This window comes from Antedon bifida, chromosome 7, assembly GCF_963402885.1.
Source record: "Antedon bifida chromosome 7, ecAntBifi1.1, whole genome shotgun sequence".
Taxonomy (NCBI): Eukaryota; Metazoa; Echinodermata; class Crinoidea; order Comatulida; family Antedonidae; genus Antedon; species Antedon bifida.
The window spans coordinates 22,624,715-22,647,343 of NC_136232.1; the positions used below are offsets into that span (position 1 = coordinate 22,624,715).

Genomic DNA, 22,629 nt, shown 5'->3' on the forward strand with positions numbered 1-22,629 from the left:
AAGGTGGAAGAAATTCGGCAACCGACATATACGTGACTAAGAGTGATGTTTCTGATTGGATTTCATCGTTTATAGAAATTGAATCACTTTCATTCGGGTAACATATTCCATTCTGATTTGTTGATGACGTAACGTTGTGATTTTCGGCCACTCGGAGGTTTGTGTATTGAGTGCGTAATGTGACGACCATAGACATTGCGAACGTCCCCAGTAACAATACCGGTTCGACTGTGATCCTTCGGTGACCTGTTGAATGGGCGGTTCCTTTATGGGAAGACATTGTTCCTATGGAGGAGACATGATTGACATTAATGTGTTTTCAGGGAAGGATTTATGAAGCAACGTCATTTTGTTTGCGCGTGTTGGCAATTATGATTTTACACTGATACGTACAAGGCTTTCCAACAAGGCAATCTTTGTAATGATAATGAATGGAGAAATCTAACAAAAGAAGTAAATTTGATCGTTTTTTAGAAAAGGCTATGTAATTGGTAAGGATCGATTTGCAGAACAGATCCCTACCTGAAATATATTGTACGATTCGTTTTGCTCTCAAATAAAAATAATATTATTTAACAAAAACAATCTTACATAATTTTCTTCAATTTCACGCTTTACCTCTATTGGAACTTATACCGATGTTCAACATAAAGTAGGCCTAGTACTATGCGAATAAATGTTAAATACACTGGGATTGGATTGATACTTTGAACGTGACTTTGTTGACATAAAGATGGGGGACTTCTTTTGTGTCAGTATGTTTACATTTGATAACAGTTTTTATTGAAAGTGAACAATGCTTTAACCAAGGCATAAAGAAACCGTTTTACAAAGTTGCAGGGAAGTGGATTCATTTGCTGTTGCTAGGGTTTGGTGACAATTATAATATGGATAATTATATAAGAACAATTTTTTTTTAATAGCTTAATTTTCTTGCAGTGTGTGAATTGCACCATGGCCTGTCTCAAATTTGTATTATACTGTCACACGTGTGATGTGCTGTTTGTTGATCTTTTTAAAAAATATCGACAGTGATTTTTTTTCGAAAAATGATCAAAATATTCACTTTTTAAAATTCAATAATTATGCGATAATATTGCCATATGTGCGCATATATTGTGTTATCTAGTTATGTAAAAAAATAAAGGGGCCGAAATTTTGCCATTTTCTGAAAAAATCCCTGTATTATAGTATAGGGATTTTTTCCAAAAATATCGACTTTTTAAAATTCAATTATTATGCGATAATATTGCTATATGTGCGCATATATTGCTTTGCAACAACTTATAGAGACATAATACACAGTTTTGTCGAAAAATAAAAGGGTCGAAATTTTGCCATTTTCTAAAAAAAATCCCTTACTATTCGAAAAATGCCCAAAATATCGACTTTTTAAAATTAAATAATTATGCGATAATATCGCTATATGTGCGCATATATTGCTTTGAAACAACTTATAGAGCCATAATACACAGTTTTGTCGAAAAATAAAAGGGTCGAAATTATGCAATTTTCTGAAAAAATCCCTGTATTATAGTAGGCCTACAGGGATTTTTTCGAAAAATGCCCAAAATATCGACTTTTTAAAATTCAATAATTATGCGATAATATCGCTATATCCACGCATATATTGCTTTGCAACAACGTATAGAGCCATAATACACAGTTTTGTCGAAAAATAAAAGGGTCGAAATTTTGCCATTTTCTGAAAAAATTCCTTACTATAGTACAAGGATTTTTTCAAAAAATGCCCAAAATATCGACTTTTTAAAATTCAATAATTATGCGATAATATCGCTATATGTGCGCATATATTGCTTTGCAACAACGTATAGAGCCATAATACACAGTTTTGTCGTAAAATAAAAGGGTCGAAATTTTGCCATTTTTTCGAAAAATGCCCAAAATATCGAATTTTTAACATTCAATAATTATGTGATAATATCGCTATATGTGCGTATATATTGCTTTGCAACAACTTATAGAGCCATTTTACACAGTTTTGTCGAAAAATTAAAGGGTCGAAATTTTGCCATTTTCTGAAAAAAATTCCTTACTATAGTACAGGGATTTTTAAAATTCAATAATTATGCGATAATATCGCTATATGTGCGCATATATTGCTTTGCAACAACTTATAGAGCCATAATACACAGTTTTGTCGAAATATAAATAGGTCGAAATTTTGCCATTTTCTGAAAAAATCCCTTACTATAGTACAGGGATTTTTTCGAAAAATGCCCAAAATATCGACTTTTTAAAATTCAATGATTATGCTATAATATCGCTATATGTGCGCATATATTGCTTTGCAACAACGTATAGAGCCATAATACACAGTTTTGTCTAAAAATAAAAGGGTCGAAATTTTGCCATTTTTTCGAAAAAGGCCCAAAATATCGACTTTTTGAAATTCAATAATTATGCGATAATATCGCTAAATGTGCGCATATATTGCCTTGCAACAACCTTTAGAGCCATAATACACAGTTTTGTCGCAAAATAAAAGGGTCGAAATTTTGCAATTTTCTGAAAAAATCCCTTACTATAGTACAGGGATTTTTTTCGAAAAATGCCCAAAATATCGACTTTTTAAAATTCAATAATTATGCGATAATATCGCTATATGTGCGCATATATTGCTTTGCAACAACTTGTAGAGCCATAATACACAGTTTTGTCGAAAAATAAAAGGGTCAAAATTTTGCCATTTTCTGAAAAAATCCCTTACTATAGTACAGGGATTTTTTCGAAAAATGCCCAAAATATCGACTTTTTAAAATTCAATAATTATACGATAATATCGCTATATGTGCGCATGTATTGATTTGCAACAACTTATAGAGCCATAATACACAGTTTTGTCGAAAAATAAAAGGGTCGAAATTTTGCCATTTTCTGAAAAAATCCCTTACTATAGTACAGGGATTTTTTCGAAAAATGCCCAAAATATCGACTTTTTAAAATTCAATAATTATGCGATAATATCGCTAAATGTGCGCATATATTGCCTTGCAACAACCTTTAGAGCCATAATACACAGTTTTGTCGCAAAATAAAAGGGTCGAAATTTTGTCATTTTCTGAAAAAATCCCTTTCTATAGTACAGGGATTTTTTCGAAAAATGCCCAAAATATTGACTTTTTAAAATTCAATAATTATGCGATAATATCGCTATATGTGCGCATGTATTGATTTGCAACAACTTATAGAGCCATAATACACAGTTTTGTCTAAAAATAAAAGGGTCGAAATTTTGCCATTTTCTGAAAAAATCCCTTACAATAGTACAGGTATTTTTTTCGAAAAATGGCTAAAATACCGACTTTTTAAAATTCAATAATTATGCGATAATATCGCTATATGTGCGCATATATTGCTTTGCAACAACTTGTAGAGCCATAATACACAGTTTTGTCGAAAAATAAAAGGGTCGAAATTTTGCGATTTTCTGAAAAAATCCCTGTGCTATAGTACAGGATTTTTTCGAAAAATGCCCAAAATATCGACTTTTTAAAATTCAATAATTATGCGATAATATCGCTATATCCACGCATATTGCAACAACGTATAGAGCCATAATACACAGTTTTGTCGAAAAATAAAAGGGTCGAAATTTTGCCATTTTCTGAAAAAATTCCTTACTATAGTACAAGGATTTTTTCAAAAAATGCCCAAAATATCGACTTTTTAAAATTCAATAATTATGCGATAATATCGCTATATGTGCGCATATATTGCTTTGCAACAACGTATAGAGCCATAATACACAGTTTTGTCGTAAAATAAAAGGGTCGAAATGTTGCCATTTTTTCGAAAAATGCCCAAAATATCGAATTTTTAACATTCAATAATTATGTGATAATATCGCTATATGTGCGTATATATTGCTTTGCAACAACTTATAGAGCCATTTTACAGTTTTGTCGAAAAATTAAAGGGTCGAAATTTTGCCATTTTCTGAAAAAAATCCCTTACTATAGTACAGGGATTTTTAAAATTCAATAATTATGCGATAATATCGCTATATGTGCGCATATATTGCTTTGCAACAACTTATAGAGCCATAATACACAGTTTTGTCGAAATATAAATAGGTCGAAATTTTGCCATTTTCTGAAAAAATCTCTTACTATATTACAGGGATTTTTTCGAAAAATGCCCAAAATATTGACTTTTTAAAATTCAATGATTATGCTATAATATCGCTATATGTGCGCATATATTGCTTTGCAACAACGCATAGAGCCATAATACACAGTTTTATCTAAAAATAAAAGGGTCGAAATTTTGCCATTTTTTCGAAAAAGGCCCAAAATATCGACTTTTTGAAATTCAATAATTATGCGATAATATCGCTAAATGTGCGCATATATTGCCTTGCAACAACCTTTAGAGCCATAATACACAGTTTTGTCGCAATATAAAAGGGTCGAAATTTTGCCATTTTCTAAAAAAATCCCTTACTATAGTACAGGGATTTTTTCGAAAAATGCCCAAAATATCGACTTTTTAAAATTCAATAATTATGCGATAATATCGCTAAATGTGCGCATATATTGCCTGGCAACAACCTTTAGAGCCATAATACACAGTTTTGTCGCAAAATAAAAGGGTCGAAATTTTGCCATTTTCTGAAAAAATCCCTTATAGTACAGGGATTTTTTCGAAAAATGCCCAAAATATCGACTTTTTAAAATTCAATAATTATGCGATAATATCGCTATATGTGCGCATATATTGCTTTGCAACAACTTGTAGAGCCATAATACACAGTTTTGTCGAAAAATAAAAGGGTCAAATTTTTGCCATTTTCTGAAAAAATCCCTTACTATAGTACAGGGATTTTTTCGAAAAATGCCCAAAATATCGACTTTTTAAAATTCAATAATTATGCGATAATATCGCTATATGTGTGCATATATTGCTTTGCAACAACGTATAGAGCCATAATACACAGTTTTGTCTAAAAATAAAAGGGTGGAAATTTTGCCATTTTCTGAAAAAATCCCTTACTATAGTACAGGTATTTTTTTCGAAAATGCCCAAAATACCGACTTTTTAAAATTCAATAATTATGCGATAATATCGCTATATGTGCGCATATATTGCTTTGCAACAACTTGTAGAGCCATAATACACAGTTTTGTCGAAAAATAAAAGGGTTGAAATTTTGCCATTTTCTGAAAAAATCCCTGTACTATAGTACAGGATTTTTTCGAAAAATGCCCAAAATATCGACTTTTTAAAATTCAATAATTATGCGATAATATCGCTATATCCACGCATATATTGCTTTGCAACAACGTATAGAGCCATAATACACAGTTTTGTCGAAAAATAAAAGGGTCGAAATTTTGCCATTTTCTGAAAAAATTCCTTACTATAGTACAAGGATTTTTTCAAAAAATGCCCAAAATATCGACTTTTTAAAATTCAATAATTATGCGATAATATCGCTATATGTGCGCATATATTGCTTTGCAACAACGTATAGAGCCATAATACACAGTTTTGTCGTAAAATAAAAGGGTCGAAATTTTGCCATTTTTTCGAAAAATGCCCAAAATATCGAATTTTTAACAATCAATATGTGCGTATATATTGCTTTGAAACAACTTATAGAGCCATTTTACACAGTTTTGTCGAAAAATTAAAGGGTCGAAATTTTGCCATTTTCTGAAAAAAATCCCTTACTATAGTACAGGGATTTTTAAAATTCAATAATTATGCGATAATATCGCTATATGTGCGCATATATTGCTTTGCAACAACTTATAGAGCCATAATACACAGTTTTGTCGAAAAATAAAAGGGTCAAAATTTTGCCATTTTCTGAAAAAATCCCTGTACTATAGTACAGGATTTTTTCGAAAAATGCCCAAAATATCGACTTTTTAAAATTCAATAATTATGCGATAATATCGCTATATCCACGCATATATTGCTTTGCAACAACGTATAGAGCCATAATACACAGTTTTGTCGAAAAATAAAAGGGTCGAAATTTTGCCATTTTCTGAAAAAATTCCTTACTATAGTACAAGGATTTTTTCAAAAAATGCCCAAAATATCGACTTTTTAAAATTCAATAATTATGCGATAATATCGCTATATGTGCGCATATATTGCTTTGCAACAACGTATAGAGCCATAATACACAGTTTTGTCGTAAAATAAAAGGGTCGAAATTTTGCCATTTTTTCGAAAAATGCCCAAAATATCGAATTTTTAACATTCAATAATTATGTGATAATATCGCTATATGTGCGTATATTTTGCTTTGCAACAACTTATAGAGCCATTTTACACAGTTTTGTCGAAAAATTAAAGGGTCGAAATTTTGCCATTTTCTGAAAAAAATCCCTTACTATAGTACAGGGATTTTTAAAATTCAATAATTATGCGATAATATCGCTATATGTGCGCATATATTGCTTTGCAACAACTTATAGAGCCATAATACACAGTTTTGTCGAAATATAAATAGGTCGAAATTTTGCCATTTTCTGAAAAAATCTCTTACTATAGTACAGGGATTTTTTCGAAAAATGCCCAAAATATTGACTTTTTAAAATTCAATGATTATGCTATAATATCGCTATATGTGCGCATATATTGCTTTGCAACAACGTATAGAGCCATAATACACAGTTTTGTCTAAAAATAAAAGGGTCGAAATTTTGCCATTTTTTCGAAAAATGCCCAAAATATCGACTTTTTAAAATTCAATAATTATGCGATAATATCGCTAAATGTGCGCATATATTGCCTTGCAACAACCTTTAGAGCCATAATACACAGTTTTGTCGCAAAATAAAAGGGTCGAAATTTTGCCATTTTCTGAAAAAATCCCTTACTATAGTACAGGGATTTTTTCGAAAAATGCCCAAAATATCGACTTTTTAAAATTCAATAATTATGCGATAATATCGCTATATGTGCGCATGTATTGATTTGCAACAACTTATAGAGCCATAATAGACAGTTTTGTCGAAAAATAAAAGGGTCGAAATTTTGCCATTTTCTGAAAAAATCCCTTACTATAGTACAGGGATTTTTTCGAAAAATGCCCAAAATATCGACTTTTTAAAATTCAATAATTATGCGATAATATCGCTAAATGTGCGCATATATTGCCTTGCAACAACCTTTAGAGCCATAATACACAGTTTTGTCGTAAAATAAAAGGGTCGAAATTTTGCCATTTTCTGAAAAAATCCCTTACTATAGTACAGGGATTTTTTCGAAAAATGCCCAAAATATCGACTTTTTAAAATTCAATAATTATGCGATAATATCGCTATATGTGCGCATGTATTGATTTGCAACAACTTATAGAGCCATAATACACAGTTTTGTCGAAAAATAAAAGGGTCGAAATTTTGCCATTTTCTGAAAAAATCCCTTACTATAGTACAGGGATTTTTTTCGAAAAATGGCCAAAATACCGACTTTTTAAAATTCAATAATTATGCGATAATATCGCTATATGTGCGCATATATTGCTTTGCAACAACTTGTAGAGCCATAATACACAGTTTTGTCGAAAAATAAAAGGGTCGAAATTTTGCCATTTTCTGAAAAAATCCCTGTATTATAGTACAGGGATTTTTTCGAAAAATGCCCAAAATATCGACTTTTTAAAATTCAATAATTATGCGATAATATCGCTATATGTGCGCATATATTGCTTTGCAACAACTTATAGAGCCATAGTACACAGTTTTGTCGAAAAATAAAAGGGTCGAAATTTTGCCATTTTCTGAAAAAATCCCTGTATTATAGTACAGGATTTTTTCGAAAAATGCCCAAAATATCGACTTTTTAAAATTCAATAATTATGCGATAATATCGCTATATGTGCGCATATATTGCTTTGCAACAACGTATAGAGCCATAATACACAGTTTTGTCGTAAAATAAAAGGGTCGAAATTTTGCCATTTTTTCGAAAAAAATCCCTTACTATAGTACAGGGATTTTTAAAATTCAAAAATTATGCGATAATATCGCTATATGTGCGCATATATTTCTTTGCAACAACTTATAGAGCCATAATACACAGTTTTGTCGAAAAATAAAAGGGTCGAAATTTTGCCATTTTCTGAAAAAATCCCTTACTATAGTACAAGTATTTTTTTCGAAAAATGGCCAAAATACCGACTTTTTAAAATTCAATAATTATGCGATAATATCGCTATATGTGCGCATATATTGCTTTGCAACAACTTGTAGAGCCATAATATACAGTTTTGTCGAAAAATAAAAGGGTCGACATTTTGCCATCTTCTGAAAAAATCCCTGTATTATAGTATAGGGATTTTTTCGAAAAATGCCCAAAATATCGACTTTTTAAAATTCAATAATAATGCGATAATATTGCCATATATGCGCATATCATAGTTCATTTTATTTGTTCATACGGTTGTTATCATCAAAAAATAATAGGGTCGAAATTTTGGCGATTTTTCGAAAAATTTCCTTGTACTAGTACACGGATTGTTTTTCGAAAAGTGGTCAAAAATTAATTAAGTATTGAGGTAACATGCGTCGAACAGATTAAAAATTAATTTATTTAAAAAATGTTCATTGTTAAAATTTGTTTTGATGTTTTTTTTTCTCGAAAAATGTTCAAAATATTGACGTTGAGGTAACCTGCACAGAACACACTTGATTCTTTACATGTCAATTATAATATTATAATAACCACTTATGTCAAAAATAAAACTTCGACCATTTTTCGATACAGTTTTTTGTTTAAATGACAAAATGTTGACCCTTCATTAAGATCTAAGATCCAAACTACATAATTACCAAAACAACTAAACTAAAGTACCTTTTTATTTTTTTAAAATGTGTTTATTGTAGGTATGGTGTAATATTATTCAAATCTAGTTTTGTATTACGATTGTGTTTCCATTATCAGGGTATAACCTTTACCATACACGATCGTTCACGAGCAAATAACCGCAGTTAGTAGACTAAATCTACTGGTCGTGTAAATATCTCTTTAGTGTATAATATTCCGGATATCGCAGTCTTACAGGTACTTCTTAAATGTATTTAAAGAACACTCACTTCTTGGGCTAGATAAGGACCTTCCTGTTTGGAACAGACTTTTTCGTTATTCGTGTAGGCCTATACAGGTACTTGTTCCTTTTCCATTTATGTTATTCACATGTGCAAAAGGTAGGCCTAGGCCTACAATATTTATTGATAAGTAGTTTTCATTAAGGAATAATAGCAAAAATTGTTAGTTAGCCTGTATTCAAAACAAGGTTAATGTCATCCGAATCCTCTTCTTCTGAATTGTTCAACCTCTTGCACCAACCGGTACCTTCTCTCCTTCCTTCCACAAGTCATTCAACTTTTTAACACAAATTTTAAACGTAATTGACGATTTGCAATAAGTTTATTGTTAAATTTGTAATTTGGCGTTCTCTTCTTGTTTTGTAAATTTTTTACCTTTGAGGCCTATATTGTTATACATTTTTATATATTTGTAAAACGAGTAATGAATTTCCGAAAGGATTATTAAAAGAGAATTTTGAATATTTTGTAAAAATGTTTTTAGTCTGTATTATTATAGATTTATTTTAAACTGTATCCATACTTCTATATAACTATGTATCTATGTAACTTGTTGTCTATTTTTTATGTATCTATGTAAAGCGCCTTTGAGTATGTTTTTTCATGAAAAGGGCGCTATATAAATGTGGTATATTATTAATATTATTATTGTAAAGGTTAAGGTCATCCATGGACCAAAATACAAGGACTTTAATCAGTCCGAGATCAAACGTTCCATGTCTTTTGCCGACAGAGCGCGGAGGACTTAAACGTTAGCGCATTGTTGAGATAATGTATTGAACTTATTTATACAACACATGCTGACAATAATTAAAGCGTAAATGTATTTTTACACTCAGAATTTTGATATAGACTACTTCGGTTAATATCAGAAGTTCACATTTTTCATTTTACTTTTAGAATGGAACCAAAGCGTCAAGTTCGTATAGCACTTTGGATAACTCCACGCTCTTTGTCGACAGCCTTTCTGAAGTGTATGTCTACTTTTGAGAAGGCACAACTCTTTCAAGAGCCTTTCTTCACAGCGCAAATGTTTGGTCCTGAAAGAACAGTGATCATTCCACAATTTGATTCAATTTTTGAAAATCTCCCAGATGTCAAAAATTACACGTACGAGCACGTAAAAAATACATTAGAGATGGATTACCCGGATAAAGACCTGGTGTTCACGAAAGATGGGGCAAAGGCGATATATGGCCGCTTCGAATGCATCCCTCAAGGGTACCAACATGTTTTTCTGATTCGGAAGCCTAGCAAGGTTCACGTTTCTGTTGAAAAACTTAGGGCCACCGCTCAAGGAATAGGAGTAGACAAATCTAGTTTCTACAGTAAAAATCCAAAATTTTTGCCGGGATCACCTCATCGGAATTTGCTCGAGTTACTGGAGCACGTTCGGGACGTCTTAGGGCAGAAACCTGTTGTCATTGATGCGGACGATCTTACAATATCACCCAGTACAATTTTGAAGACATTTTGTGGGATTGTAGGCCTTGAGTATAGTGAGAGTATGCTAAAGTGGAAGCCTGGTCCTGATCCACGCTGGCAGAGGGCAGAGAGTGTCCAATCGCTGTTCGCTTGTATGACTGACGCGCACGACAATTCTTACAGTAGCACTGGTTTCACAACACGCGCTCCTGGCGAGGGAACAGAAACGCCGTTATCGGAACTAAGCGATGAAGTAAGGAAATTAGTGAAAGATAGCACGCCATACTACGAAAAGCTAGCAGCTATGAAGATAAAGATCGAAGATTAAAAATGAATAATCGTTATAAGGAATTGATATTAGCCAACTGAAATTAGACAACGAAAAGAGATGGTCCGATCTAAAGATAGTAGTAATTGAATCCTCATTACCATAAATGTTGACTTGACATATTTGTATCAATGTATTGTCCCCCTGAACAAATAATGTTTTACATTTTTTGTTATTAATTGAAATTATTTTTGTTCCTGTTTTTTTTCCTATGGAGGTGAAAACTGCAAAATGGGCTTCTGAGAGTTATGTGTCATAGATAATGATTACGACCTCTTATGTTATACAGTGTCACAGGTGACACTGTATAAAAACATTTATTTAACATACCGTAAATCTTCTAATAGTAACCCACACTGTAATAGTAACCCACACTGTAATAGTAATCCACACTCTAATAGTAACCCACACTAATAGTAACCCACACTCTAATAGTAACCCATACTCTAATAGTAACCCACACTGTAATAGTAACCCACACTCTAATAGTAACCCACACTGTAATAGTAACCCACACTCTAATAGTAACCCACACTGTAATAGTAATCCACACTCTAATAGTAACCCACACTCTAATAGTAACCCACACTGTAATAGTAATCCACACTCTAATAGTAACCCACACTAATAGTAACCCACACTCTAATAGTAACCCACACTGTAATAGTAACCCACACTCTAATAGTAACCCACACTCTAATAGTAACCAACACCGTAATAGTAACCCACACTCTAATAGTAACCCACACTCTAATAGTAACCCACACTATAATAGTAACCAACACTCTAATAGTAACCCACACTCTAATAGTAACCCCACTTCTAATAGTAACCCCCCTTCTTATAGTAACCCACTCTCTAATAGTAACCTCCCTTCTAATAGTAACCCTCCTTCTAATAGTAACCCACACTCTAATAGTAACCCCATTCTAATAGTAACCCACACTCTAATAGTAACCCCCTTCTAATAGTAACCCACACTCTAATAGTAACCCCTCTTCTAATAGTAACCCACACTCTAATAGTAACCCCCTTCTAATAGTAACCCACACTCTAATAGTAACCCCTCTTCTAATAGTAACCCCTTCTAATAGTAAACCCCTATTTAATAGTAAACCCCTTCTAATAGTAACCCCCCTCCTAATAGTAACCCACAATCTACTAGTAACCCCCCCCCCCCCCTTCTAATAGTAACCCACACTCTAATAATAACCCCCTTCTAATAGTAACCCACAATCTACTAGTAACCCCCTCTTCTAATAGTAACCCACACTCTAATAGTAACCCCCCTTCTAATAGTACCCCCCCCCCCCCTTCTAATAGTAACCCACTACTCTAATAGTAACTCACCCTAAAAAAATCAATCAATCAAAGAATAATAACTCAGGGTTACAATTAGAAGATTTACAGTACTGCATACATTATAGATACAGTACCAATAATTGACCTTAGTCCGAATGTGACGATAATTAAATTTTATATGATACAAAATGACATCTGACATGGAAACAGAATTACATGCTTTATTTATAAATGAGATATACTCTTAATACAGTATAGCTTACCATGGTATTGTAGAATAAATAGATATAGTATTAGATATGGTATTTTTTTAAAAATAAAATTGAAAATGTTAAAAATGTATTTGATCATAATTATATACATATGAAAATCAGTTTAGCCTTGTGCGTTGTGTTTTCAGTTCAGAGTGTTTTATTTTATACTTTTTTTTAGAAATAGGGAGGTTTCGCAACGCTACGAATACGACAACGAAAACGGATACCATTGATTAATGAATAGAAGGATATGCGTCAGTTTGAGATCAAAGCTTCCATGACTCTAACCGACAGAGCGCGGACCGCCCACAATGTTACAAAATAAACACAGTTAATTAACCGTCGTTAACAACGAAATGGTCGCGTGCCTAATATATTGTTTACTGCACATGTGCAACAACCTTGTTTTGCGCGCTCTTGGCACGATTTCATATTGTTAGCGCTAGCTACTATCCGAACAACAATTTATGCGACGACGAAGAAGATTGTCATTACAACTTTTCTGATGAAGGATGATGTGGATGATATAAGCAAAGAATATAAATAAATATTATCTTTGATATAACCATTAGTCAATCACCAGGCACTACAATTTAAATATAATCACATCGATAATTAAGGAGATTTATGAAGAAACCAATACTTAGTCATATATTAACAAGGCGATATCCATGGCTGCAGTCGCGTGCTCAAGTTAGTGTTTACCGACCAACCGACCGACATAGTGAGCTGTAGAGTCGCGTTGCACGCACGCGTCTAAAAACGCGTTACCACTGCGCACCGAACGACATACATGGTCAAATGCTGCATAATCTAATAATTAATATTCTATAGGTTAACGCAATTTTTAATTTCAGTAGGTTGCAGGACAATATGATAATTAAAATATAAAAATTGCATATTTTATTAATATTACCAACTACTTAAAATTACGGTCGTAAGAAAGTGAACTTTTCGTAGTCCGATTGTGATGAAATTAAATCAAATTGCTCAGCAATATATTGTTGTTGTCAATTAATCATCGACGCAGACATGTCAATGGAACAATCAGACTGCGCATACGATTTCTACGTGGCTAAGTTTTGTTCTAAAAAAATGTAACAGTTGATTCGCAGTGTTCTATAGAGGGCCGCGGTTCAATGAGCGTGTTTGTTTGATTGGCAGCAGTGCTTTAGTATAGGCAAGCGCGTTGGAAATTCGGTTGATCTCACCGTCGATGCATATCCTTCTATTCATTAATCCATGGTCACACATACGTATTCGTTTTCTTAAGCCAGTAAAATCTGTTTCGCAAGGCAACACAATATTGGGGGCGCCGTCTAAAATATGACTGCGGTATGACTTGGCTGGCTGGCTGCCTAGGCCTAGCGTAACATCAAAGCGAGTGAGGACTTTCAAAACTGCTATATATCAAAATTTACCTGGTATTTAATAAATTACTTTAGTAAATTAATTTCAATAAATCTATAATTATATTATAATCATGAATCATTACTGATTCAAATGCAAATTTGCAAAATAGATAAAAAACTATACTCGTTTTGTTTGTAGTTACGTCGAGTATGACTGGTGATATTCGTCAACACGAATAAGCTTTACGAATATGAAATGGAGATCAGCTCAACAGTTTCACAAATGTGTGACGTATCCGTTTTCGTTATCGTATTCATAGCGTTGCGAAACCTCCTTAAAATGGACCTGAAATGGATTTTCGATTTTTTTCATTTTAGAATGATGTTTTGGAGGCTATTAGGTGTTGCTAGAATGTATATTGTTACAAAATATAAATTCGCCCTTTTGGGGAAAGCCCCATTTGAAAATCAAAAAAATTGGCGGGTGACGTCACTTTGCGAATATATTCCTATCCCTCCAATGGACAATTTGCAGTTTTTTGGCTATAACTTTTGAAATCTATGGAGTATTTTCTAAAAAATGCTTGTGCTTTTGCAGAAATATATTTAGAATTTTTTTAGATAAAATTATGACCGTATAAACGGTTATTCATCGAGTAAATGACGATTTAAAATCTCCAAATCAACGGTTTTTTCTGGCAATACCGACGTTAGCCTGGCAACGTTGTCCGGGATACAGCGCCGTGTGCAATGATGCGTATCCATATTTTTCCGTTCGTGTATTTTGTATATCGTTCGTAATTTATACTGCTAAAATGTGTTAGTTTCTTTAGTTTTTAGTTTAGCAGAATTAAATTAGTAATATGAGATGATAATTTATTTGTCACGAATCAGGCAGTTCGAAAACGAATTTGATTCATATTTTACTTTGGTTTGACAATGAGCAGCAAGTTGTTGATATCGCTTTGGATGCGCGCACATGAAACGGAGCCTCGTATGGGTGTGGGTGGTGGAACGACTCCGCGCGCTGGGGCCTACCCTAGGCCTAGTAAAGGTTTGGGAGGTAGGCCTAGGCCTTCTAAATTCGGGTTTTAGAACAAATAAAGTACATTTTAGGGCACTATATTTCAACAACATTATATATTGAATAAATTAGTATAGTGTCAACGCTTCGCGTATCTTTCCAGGCCGTCGATCATTCACGGACTATCGGGCCATGGAGGTATAAAAATAGATGATCGGGCGGCATACACGCTGTTGATATCGTGTCGTGTGTATATGTGACGTCGTGAATATAGATGCTCCCGACGGTCGTTGAAATAGAATATTGCAATGGCGTGAGTAATTTTCGCTAATTTACCAAGGTATCTTAAAATTTCGTTTTTTCTCAAATTACTATACATTTCGTTTTTATTTGTATGGGCTTGTGTTAATTTGATACATTTAAATAACATGTGTGAATTTCTTGAAAATCGAAAGTCCATTTCAGGTCCATTTTAAGCGTGGTTCCCACTAGAACGCAACGCAACGACGCATTGACGCAAAGTGCTGTATTGCGTCACCACAAGTGGGAACCGACGACGCAAGAGTGCTGTATCTATCGCAGGTTTAATTTCACGCAGGCGGGGGAAAACACAATTATTGGAAGGGCATTTTCTTACGTTGAGGAGATTGCGTTACGTTGCGTCGCTAGTGGGAACCAAGCTTTAATAAATGATGCTGTATACGGAATTTGCCTATGGTACTCGTCTAGAATCGTTCGGCTCTTATTAAATATTGTATAAATAAATTTACCATGGAAACTTTAACTTAAACAATTTCTTACAAATATTGTTAATACAGTATGTACATATAAATATTATACATATAAAGCTTCATGGTTCCCACATAAACGCAAGGACGTATGAACAACGCAACCGAGTTGACCAATGACAAGCAATAGTTCGAATAATCCATCGCTTGTGATTGGTCACACGCGTTGCGTCCTAGTGGGAACAAGCGTAAAGCGATTTATGATAATTCAACTGGCCTTGTATCGAATTAAATTTCAATTTGAAAACAATTACATGAGCTATATATAATATATTATATACTGTATATAAATCCAAAGGCAAATTACTGAAAAAATTACAATGCTGTGGGTAGTATCAGTGGCTGGATCTCAATGGAGATACAAAAAAAAAGCGAAAAGCTAAATCAAAACGATAAGTAAAACAGCCAGAAAAGTTAGCAGAGCTTTCGGGCAACACTAGCCCTTCATCAGTGCATCATTATACTGTATATATATATAAATATATATTTATTTATTTATTTTACCATACACGAACGTTTATAAGGAATAAACGAAAATTGCACCTGAATAAAGAAATGACTTCAGTTGAGTACAGACTCAATTCAGCCACTTTGTTGGACAATCACCAAAGTAGGAGGCCTACAGGTTGGACACTGTATCTATACAGTTTTGGTCTGTGTCATAAATAAGGCAATTATGACGATTATTAGGGTGACGAGATGATCTCAATTGTTTCGTCATTGGCAGCAGTTAGGCCTACTACAGGCAATGGATCTGAGGTTGCCACTCAATCAGCCTATTCAACAGGGCCGTGGCGTGTAGCCTACCAGAATACCGGGTTAGCCCTCTTTCGAAATCTACTCGGGTCGTTTGTGCACATGAGCATTATGATGAATAGTTCATTCATGGTAACGTTATATAGACGTACACCAATGAATGCATGTACTTCTTCAAACGATGATGTCCTGGCACGCGATTTTGTTTTCGTACATAAGTTGGGGACCCTTTATGTAAAAGATAGCCGAACTACTTCCTAAACATATAACTAAACCTAACCATGTAAATAATCTCTCTCTCTCCCCCACTATAAAGTAAAAAGAAGTTGCTCATGGTGGGATTCGAAGTTCATAGTCTACTCCACTCGACTAAACCGTAGAAAGCGTTTGCAGCACCTTATGGGTATGACTAATGAATATTCATGTTTATTTTGAGACGTTTCATGAGGGGTCCTCAACTTATGTACGAAAAGAAATATCGCGTCCTGGCCAGGCTAGGACCTATAATCTTTTGAAATTTATATCATTTTTTACCCAAAGTTGGTTGAAATATTTGACAGGAGGGAGACTGTTTGTATTTCACGTTTACGAACGGTGGTTTCGGAAACTTAATGTAATTGTAATGCGTTTGTTTAGGGCGGAGTCTAGGATCTGACGAACGTCGTATTTCATCTTGCACTGGATAATTGGATGGCTGCCAAGAATATCCTTCACGTGCGAAATATGTGCTTATTCGACGTATATTATCATCTCCTACAATAATAACGAAACATTTGTCAATATTAAACAAACACAATATTCACTTTTGTACCGTTTCATTAACACAAGTTGAAAGTCTATGAATCAGAGATTTTTTCATACATTCATCATCATAATTGCTTTATCATCATAATCATCAGTGGGCCTACTGATCGTCACCAAGTATCGTTGTCAATAGGGATATTCGATTTGAGACGACCGACGACGACCAATCTAGGTCAGGTCAATCGCTGTGTCGTCTTCTGGAACTATAGTAAACCATCAAACCTTGTCGAGGTGGGGAGTGATGACACGCGTCCCAATATCCCCCGCATGCGCACAATGAACTAACATGACGTAGTTTGGTCGCCGGTCGTCGCCTGGACCTAGTAACCATCAAACCTGTGTCGGGTTTCAAGGAGCGAGGACACGCGTCACAATATGCCCGCATGCGCACAATGATCTAACTGTATTGAAATCAATTTCACCAATCCGTACCATCAATATCGTTCAACGTCGTTATTACATAATCAATTATCGTTATCAATAACCAATCCATACCATCACTATATTGTACGTCGTTATCACATAATCAATTATCGTTATCAATCACCAATCCGTATCATTACCGTACAGTATACAATCATTTTAATCGTTATCATCGATATTATTATATCGACATACGGTTGTCCTCAACATGTTTTTTGGTTGTATGTACTTACCCCGATAACATAATTCATTCATCTCTAACGAGTATCTTTGGTGATAACGAGTAGCATGTTGTGTCAAAAACGGAAATTGGTCAGTAATTGAAGCTACCGTCTGCGCAGGTTGGTAAACACCCGTTTCTTTGACCAGCTGAGGAAGTTTCAATGGCTCTCCACGATCATTGAGGAAGACGTCAATCCGCATACGTTCTTCCATTGTCAGTTGTTGATTCCCAACATCTACGCCACGAATCAAAGGGCATTTTGGAAAAAGTTCTGCGTGTTGTCTTATAGTAGCGTCACCATCTTTCCAACTTGATATTTCACCATTGCAAGCAAAACACACAACTGAATTTGTTATTTGTAAGTAGAAGAAGCCTTTCTGTGCCAGAAATTGTACTAAAATTTGACAAGGATATGTTGTTTTACTACTGCCGCTTGGAAAGAACGACAGACATCGGCAATATTCACGTTTGAACTCCCCATTCACGTCATCAACACACCACAAGATTCGTAATGTAGGAGGTGTGTTGGTAGGATTTGTGTTAGTGGACATGGCTGTTGCTGTGCCTCCTGTGAACTTAGCAGTTTTTCAACAAACTTGCATCGTGGATAGAACCGTTTGTGTTCATCAATTGCAGAATCAGTAGCTTTCCAATCACAAAGTTTACCACAACAAGAAAAGCATTTCACGAGGTCATCACTACCGGTGTAATAGAACCCAGCTCTCACAAGAGATGTTACACTTAGAGGAAAAACATGTACATTATCTTTAAAGGTTTTCAGACGATAATGTGTAAACGACATATTTCGTTTGTCTTCTGAAAAAGACATATTTACGCGCACCACTGGTGACTTGTTGGCGCGTGGTAGAATGTTAACAGACGTTGAAGGATTGAATGATCATAATTGGTTTTATAGAACAAGTTGGACCTGAAGAATAAAAAAATAACAATTCATTAAATTTCGTATCCGGCGGCGGCATTTGTAATACTCAGCTCCATCTTGTTGATTCATTTTTGTACAGGACATCCAAAGTTATCTATCCGCCCAACTGGTAAACCTGTTGCTATCAAAATGATCCACGTTTGCACTCGAACCAGGCCTATGTGTTTTTTGTTAACATACTTTAGGCTTCCCAAATTAAATATAAAATCAAAATTCAAAAGTGTAGGTCTACGCCTACCTACTACGTTTACAATATACGCGACATGCTTTAGCGGAAATGTATTTATTTGGGAACACGGATATTAGGCGGCCTATGTCAACTATTATTAGGCCTACGATTGAATTGGAATTTTCCAACATTGCATTTTTAGTCTATTAATAGCTTGGTTTAACAATACGTTTTTTTTTCTACCGGGAATCATTGACATACATTATGATCTTCAATACACTTTAAACACAGGCTTTGCATGCAAAGTCCTTGCTATCGCGCGCTCTATTTTTTTTTTAAATTTCCGAATTTAGGGACCCCTGAGTCCGGACCTCCGTTCAGTAGGGGAAAAAATTCAGTACGGTATGTTACAATGATTTACAACAAATTGTGGGTAGGTAATACTGCCTAAAATAGGGGATATGTTTCAACCTTTCGAAAAGAGATAGCGGTGGTGGTAGGCCTACACTTAACCCTACTCCGTCAAAGGTCCTACTGTACTGTATTTCCACCTTTCGAAAAGGGTAGGCCTACGCCTGTTTTGAACCCCCAGCTATTACGACCGGAATCTGAATCTGAAAGGTGGAGGTACGGTGTGAAAAGACTATGCTTTACCTTAGCAGCATATAAGTTTAACTGAAAGTGTAATGATAACTGCCATCTCAAAGTTTTCATCTTCACATGTTGCAGTTTAGGACGTCGCAGTAGGATGCGTTCCTGCAAAAATAGCAATTTATCAAATGAGGTGCAGCATCGCGACGATGTTCTAGCCTCCGCCTCTATAAAATTGTAATCGATGGCGGTGGCGGTACATTATGGTCTTTAAATGGTGTTCACATGTCCACCAATTGTCAGCCATACGCAATTGGTAGTCAACGTTTTCAATAGGGTTGGTGAAATCTGTCCACAATAGGTTACTTTTCTGTCCATAATAGGTTACTTTCTGTCCACAATTGGGACTAGAGGGCGCTATATTTTGTCCATAATAGGTTACTTTCTGTCCACAATAGGGACTAGAGGGCGCTGTTGTTTGTCCATAATAGGTGACTTTCATAATTGGCTGTCCAAAATAGGTGACTTTTTGTCCACAATAGGGGATTTTATTGGAGTAGTGCGCCATCCATTGTGTTGTCCATAATAGGTGATTTTTTTGGCGTACTCTCTCGTACGTACGTAGTTTGTTTCGCGAGTAGAAGTAATACTAATTTGGGATCAATTTGCTTTCTCTTCAGACTTTGAGTTGAGGCTACCGACCTAGGCCTAATTAGTATATTATTTAAGTCTCTCTAGCCTAGGGGTCTCTCTAGCCTAGGCCTAGGGCCTAGTCCTGTTAGTTAGGCTACCTCTATACTATAGGCCTACTTAGGCCTACTACTACTAGCCTAGGCCTAGGCCTAGCTTAGATAAAGCAGCAGGGTATACCTCCCTGCTTACAGGAATACAAATGACATGGGCTCCATATTAGGTAGATATGTTTCCTACTACAAACAACTAGGCCTAGCCTCAGTTATCTTGTTTGTTTGTTTTTTTATTATTTATTAATATAATATGAATATATATACAGACTAACATACTATTTTACTCGTAACTATATTGCCTATTCTGCAGGTCACTGGCGGACTAAGTGACTAGAGGCCTAGTCACTATTTAATACGGTCTTTTACTACTGCCACCGCTACTATACTTTGAAGACCGAAATCTTCAAATCACAAACATCTAGATTGCTAGATTGAACTATTGAAATTTTTGTTTTTTTTATTATTTTGTGAATGAATGAGTCTTATCCAGACAGTTCGGACTGGTTGGTTGGCAGTATAGTAGAACCAGAGCTAGTGTTACTGTGTTATTAATTATGTCATCTATTTAAATCTCACAATTGTTTTCCCATATTTTTTGCGTGTATTACAGATTGTGTACAGTGTATCTTCTGATCAATGTTATAGTACAGTAGCATGGAAATGTCTATTAACTAGGGTAAGTAACAGATAGGCCCAACCTACAATTGAAGAAAAATACTTTACATATAACCCACTACATCTTTTAGGAGATTTTTCAATATGATCAAGATACTGTGAAATCCCAAAAAGAAGCCTATTTCAAAACAGTATTTGTTTGCAAAAGTAATCTCGAAAAGGAGGATACAAATGAGACAAACTGAATATTATCAGTACCGTAGTAGAAAAACTTACTGACAATACATTTGAAATGTTCTATTCATTTGCTTTGCTAGGAAAATAAAAGTAGATATTTCTTTGTTTATTTCCATTCATTATAAACATTACAATCACCATACAAAGAATAGATAAATCCACTGACAAATTCATGCAGAAAATATTTCAAAATTTAATTAAATGTTATATTATTAAAGCATTGATTCAATAAAGCCTTTATCTTTAAACATTTAATATAAGTTTTTATATAGTGAGTATGGTAATAATTGACTCTGACAACTGGCATAAACATAAATTTAGTAAAACAATCCTACATATCTTTTTTATAAATGCAATAAAATATTTAAACATAACTGTGTCCCACCATACAACATGACAATTTGACTCAGCATTACTAAGATTGAAGTTACTTTTATTATACAATACCTAAACATTATTATAGTGTTTAACTATTTCCTTTTTTTATTATAGGCATACAGATGTTTGATATTCTGCCCATATATCCTGCTGAAATGAAAAGGTACATCATTTCAACATAATATCTTTGATCATATCATCATCGGTCAATACTTATAGTAATAAACATAATAATTATGGTGTATTTTTTTATCTTTGCTATTTTTTAAATTGTAGTTTAACCATATTTTTACACTTTTAAAATTAATATAATTCAGTATTTTTGAATGTGATTTAGATTATGAATAAATTTAGAATACAGAACAAAATTGTTGATTGTACACTGCGTGTATGTAAACTGGATTTATTGTCGTATTCCTAATGATTCAAAATAATATTTATTTTGCTTCATTATTAAAGATGTATTGTCCCTCAAAAACATGAAAAATTAATTCAATCAGACTTTGAATATGTTATTTTGTAGTTTTAATAAAGATAATCGAACAAAAAAATGACAAAATAAATGGTTAAATTCAACCAAAAATCCATTGGCTAGCAGCCAATTTGACAATTTTTTGCTTTAAATTACATTTTTTTCAGGTAATACATTTTTTTTCAATCTAATTTTTGGTCAATGTGGATAACTATTATGTTACAATAAAATGGAATGGAAATTTTTTTTTTAAGAATTATTTTTTCAGGGGGACAATACATCTTTAAACATTAAAATTGATTCATTTAATTAAACAACAATATAATAAATGGATGAGAACTGCTGCTGTTGATTGACTACTGACTGGGATGATTTGTCATGGATTTTGAAAAAAGGGACGACCTAAAATGACGAAATGAAGTGCTGAACTCTGATGTCTTGCAATATTAAATTGATAAAGTTGATTTTTATTATTACTGTTAACAAAACAAACAAAAAAAACAAAAAATTAACGGTAAAGAGAAAACATTATCATATATCTATATAACCTATGTGGACTATCATCAGGAATTAAAGGTATAAAGGTATAAAAACGTATTTTACTAAAACAATAGGAAGATTCAAATGTTGTAAGCCTACATATTTACAAAAGGAATGGAAAACCCAAAGATGAAATGAAAAGCTGTTGTCAAGCGTCTTTAACTCCT

At 33.9% G+C, this 22,629-nt stretch overlaps 2 protein-coding genes and 1 long non-coding RNA gene across 3 annotated transcripts; 2 read left to right on the forward strand and 1 right to left on the reverse strand.

Annotated features, from left to right (window-relative positions):
* The first annotated feature begins 8,874 nt into the window (after positions 1–8,874).
* On the forward strand, positions 8,875–10,872 carry LOC144848377 (uncharacterized). Its single transcript, XM_078705102.1, has 2 exons — positions 8,875–9,148; positions 9,993–10,872. The coding sequence occupies exon 2, from the start codon at positions 9,994–9,996 to the stop codon at positions 10,843–10,845; it is 852 nt and encodes a 283-aa protein (XP_078561228.1). The 5' UTR covers positions 8,875–9,148; position 9,993; the 3' UTR covers positions 10,846–10,872.
* Positions 10,873–15,877: 5,005 nt separating this feature from the next.
* LOC144848092 (uncharacterized) lies at positions 15,878–18,619 on the reverse strand. Its single transcript, XM_078704774.1, has 2 exons — positions 17,782–18,619; positions 15,878–17,074 (listed from the first exon to the last, which is right to left on the reverse strand). Exons 1-2 carry the CDS (start codon positions 18,320–18,322, stop codon positions 16,845–16,847), a joined length of 771 nt encoding a protein of 256 aa, XP_078560900.1. The 5' UTR covers positions 18,323–18,619; the 3' UTR covers positions 15,878–16,844.
* Positions 18,620–19,950: 1,331 nt separating this feature from the next.
* On the forward strand, positions 19,951–21,692 carry LOC144848444 (uncharacterized). The gene is made up of 3 exons (XR_013613851.1): positions 19,951–20,063; positions 20,831–20,896; positions 21,565–21,692. It is a non-coding gene; the product is annotated as an uncharacterized LOC144848444 (long non-coding RNA).
* The last annotated feature ends 937 nt before the right edge of the window (positions 21,693–22,629 follow it).